General features: G+C 37.5%; 1 protein-coding gene across 1 annotated transcript; it reads right to left on the bottom strand.

Moving 5' to 3' along the window:
* On the bottom strand, positions 1-610 carry LOC106096044 (uncharacterized). Its single transcript, XM_013263564.2, has 2 exons — positions 435-610; positions 1-358 (listed from the first exon to the last, which is right to left on the bottom strand). Exons 1-2 carry the CDS (start codon positions 559-561, stop codon positions 66-68), a joined length of 420 nt encoding a protein of 139 aa, XP_013119018.2. The 5' UTR covers positions 562-610; the 3' UTR covers positions 1-65.
* Positions 611-3,852: the final 3,242 nt, after the last annotated feature.

The following is a 3,852-nucleotide window of genomic DNA, read 5'->3' on the forward strand; positions in this document are numbered from 1 at the left end:
TTAAATTCCACAGATTTATTAATCACCATCTTACCATGTCTGTCAAAATTTTGAACTAAGAAAATTTATTCAATACCATGTACTTGCTCTGGGGTTTTGCTGCCTTTACAAAATATAACAACCATATAACGTAAGAAATAAGTATTTCGTCCAGTTACTCTCATAGACACCCATGTTTGCCCTATACCTCCATTGAGTATGCTAGCGCTACTCGACCCATCTGCTTGATTCTCCGTAAATATAAGGATTTCAGTAATGGGTTCTGGGGCAGTATAATTATAATTGAGATTTATTTCTTGACGGCGATTGTTTCCTCTATCCTTGAACATGTAGTTATAGGCTTGGGGTATATAGGCACCTGTATTAGAGCGAGAGAGAAAGACACATAAAGTATTGTCAAGCTGCTTTTGCTACAATCTTTTTCAACATCTTACCAGAAACTTCCTGTCCAAAAAAACTATGTCCGAATACTTGTGGCCCGGGTAAACAACTTTGTGCTTCTGGTTGCTTTATCAAAGTGGCAAGTACAGCAACTACCAGTAAAGCTGCTAGGCGGGACATGGTTTCTTGTATTGAAAAACTTTAAACTTAGAGTGAAGACTATAAAAGTATTTCTCCTTTATATATGCTAGCTGCCGGCTCAACAATTTTCAATTGAAGTTTCATTACAAAGTCGTGATTTAGGTACAATGGTTTTTATTTTTATTTTTCCGTAAGGCAACGAAGAAGACGTGACTTGCTTTAGATCTAATAAGAACATTAAGATTACTTTTTAAAGTATTTTCGTTTTTGGCACGTTTTCCCCCTTAAAAAATTAGGTGGCGTAGGCTACTAATCCTGGTTGAATGAGCGGTGTAAATGGGGTTTAAGTACCTTTACAATAATTTGGGCTGTAAAGACATGTCATTCAATTTCCTTAAAGGCAGATTTTACTTTAGGACTCCGGTTCTGACTTTTGAGATCCGTATCAAGTGTAATCGAAATTACGAGAATGCCAAGAAACAGTTTTGATTGGCTTTAGCTTGTTAAAGTCCAGGACAATCTGGCAAACTTGCCTATGAACATTTCATTAAGGAATTGCTGGTATACATCTCTTATATCAATGAGTGCTGCCTAATTCAATTTTAAACTTATGCCACCTAAAGCCTAGTATCATGACATAATTACCAGGTAGTATACCGTAAACAGCTTAATACAATTTTTTCGCGAAGTGCACTATCTGTCAACGAATTTTGGTTGTGCATGTGCATTATAGTTAAGAACCACAAAAATCAGAGTTGCATTAATCACTGATTTTGACAGATAGTGCACTCAATATTTTCTTGTTGGGCAACTGCCACTACCTGTAAATTAATATATCTTGCCTAGTACTGACTTCGACTTTTCGACCGAACAACTGTCGAAACGCATTATAAAAAATGGTGACGAAGTAAATGCGAATACATTCCGTAGAAGTACTAGCGACATGTCGCTGCGCCAATAGAAATGTAATTAACATGACGAAACAATTAAAGGTGGTCTTTTGTGGTACAAAAACCACAAATCATATGGTACAATCCGCCCTCTTGTCATCAAGCTGATCGTCGTTTTGCCAACACACGTAAAGAAATTTGTGTGTGTTGGCAAAGAAATTGCAAATACATATCTGACATCTTAATACTGTAAACCAGGACTGCTGTTAACAGCTGTTTGCGTGAGACCACCTTTTTAAATCCGCCTTGTGTAATTAAATGCTCAAGAAATGGGCATCAATCAACTGTGCTTGCTGTTGTCTTTGTTGTGTGTTGTTATTGATTGACTTTTGTTTGTCTTCTGGCAAAGAATAGAGTTAGTTGGATTTCGCAATATTTTCATAGGCCTTTTCGCTGCGAATGAAGTCAGTACAAGGGTTAATGAATAAACAACATCTCATCAAAATCTGGTGAAATATGCACCAAACTCGCCACAATTCACCGTTCCAAATTCCAGTGAAATTGGGTCATAAATGCGTCTTATATGGGTTCAAGACCGTAAATCGGGAGATGTACATATATGCCAGCAATATATAAATATGATCCTATCTGCGCGATTTTCGGGGAGGATGTGTAGGGGTTTAACATAGCTCACTGTACCAAGAATCGAGTAATGAAGAGGCCAGTTATGGAAAAAAAGCTTCAACCAGGAGATCACTCTATATCACGGATTAACCTTAAAATTGTTGATTTAAACCCGGTATTCGGTACGTATGTCAAAAGGGCAAAACATAGCGAAATCGGGCATTAAATGTAATTTTAATGGTCCAAAAGCCTTAAGTTAGGGAATGGATCTATATGGGGGCTGTATTAATATATAGTCCGATCTTATAACATATATATAGGCGGTTTTTGCGCAACTAAATGTGCCAAATTTCAGCGAAATCGGGTAATGAATGTGATTTTAGTTGGCCTAAGGCCTGAGGTGGGGAGTACGGTCTATATAAGGACTATATAATGATATATATTTTGATTTACATAATAACCGACCCGCATATTTGGGGTCTTAAAACACTTAATGTGCAAAGTTTCAGCTAATTCGTGTAACAAATGCGGTTTTTATTGGCCTAAAAATAGGGAGATCGCTCTATATAGAGGTTATCTTTACGACACGGATGTCGGGCATAATAACACAGCTCATTGTGTAATATTTCAGCGAAATCGGGTAATAAATGCGGCTTGTATGGGCCTATAATCCCGTTTACACTGCTTATTAAATGCGGGTTTAAGGCTCTCGTCAGCTGATTTTATAAAGGGAGACAGATGATCAAGCTATTAAATCCGGGTTTAAAGAGCAGTGTAAATGGACCTTAAACCAGGAGGAAGCTATATCCAAATATAGTCCAATCTAGTATATATATTCTGTACAAATATCTCGGGGCCTAATACAAACCACAAAACCACAGCAAAATCGTTATGAATCTAAGACCCTAAATCTATGATTGGTATATATGAGGGCTATATCGAGATATAGTCCGATCTAGACCATCTTCGAACTTTATCTGCTTATGAACAAAAGAAAAATTTTTGCAAAGTTTAAGCCCAATATCTTAATTTTTGATGAATGTAGCGTGATATCAGCAGATGGACGGACGGCGTCTCTAGCTGTGTCTTAGAATTTTGTATTGATCCAGAATACTCGTATATGTATATGCATTGAAGGGCAGGAAGTGGATATTTCGATGTGTTGCAAACGGAATGACAAACTGAATAGACCGCCATCCTTCGGTGGTGGGTAAACAAATGGTGACGAAAAGAATACAGACATTCCGCAGAAGTGGCCCTGAGCATGGCATAATTACCAGGTAGTGTACCGTAAAACGCTGAGCACAATTTTTTCTCTCGAAGTGCACTATCTGTCAACGAACTTTGGTTGTGTGTGTGTATTATAGTTAAGAACCATGACACACACAAACAACGAAAAATGGCGTGAACTAGTTACATACACAAAATCAGAGTTGTACTTGTCACTAATTTTGACAAATAGTGCACTCAAAATTTTGTTGTTTGGCAACCAAATGCATGCACAAAATTTTAGACTGATCGGATGAAAGTTGCATCCTCTATAGGCTCAAGAAGTAACAAGTAAGAGCGTGCTAAGTTCGATTGGGCCGAATCTTATATACCCTCCACCATGGATCGCATTTGTCGAGATCTATGCGCGGTATCTCTTTTTAGGTAAACAAAGAATATTGAATAAGAACTGTTATACTATTGGAGCTTTACCAAGTTATAGTCCGATTCGGACCATAAATGAATGCTGAACATTGTAGAAGTCATTATGTAATATTTCAGTTTATTTGGATAAGAATTGCGCCTTGTAGGGGCTCAAGAAGCAAAA

Source organism: Stomoxys calcitrans, chromosome 4 (assembly GCF_963082655.1).
Source record: "Stomoxys calcitrans chromosome 4, idStoCalc2.1, whole genome shotgun sequence".
Classification (NCBI taxonomy): domain Eukaryota; kingdom Metazoa; phylum Arthropoda; class Insecta; order Diptera; family Muscidae; genus Stomoxys; species Stomoxys calcitrans.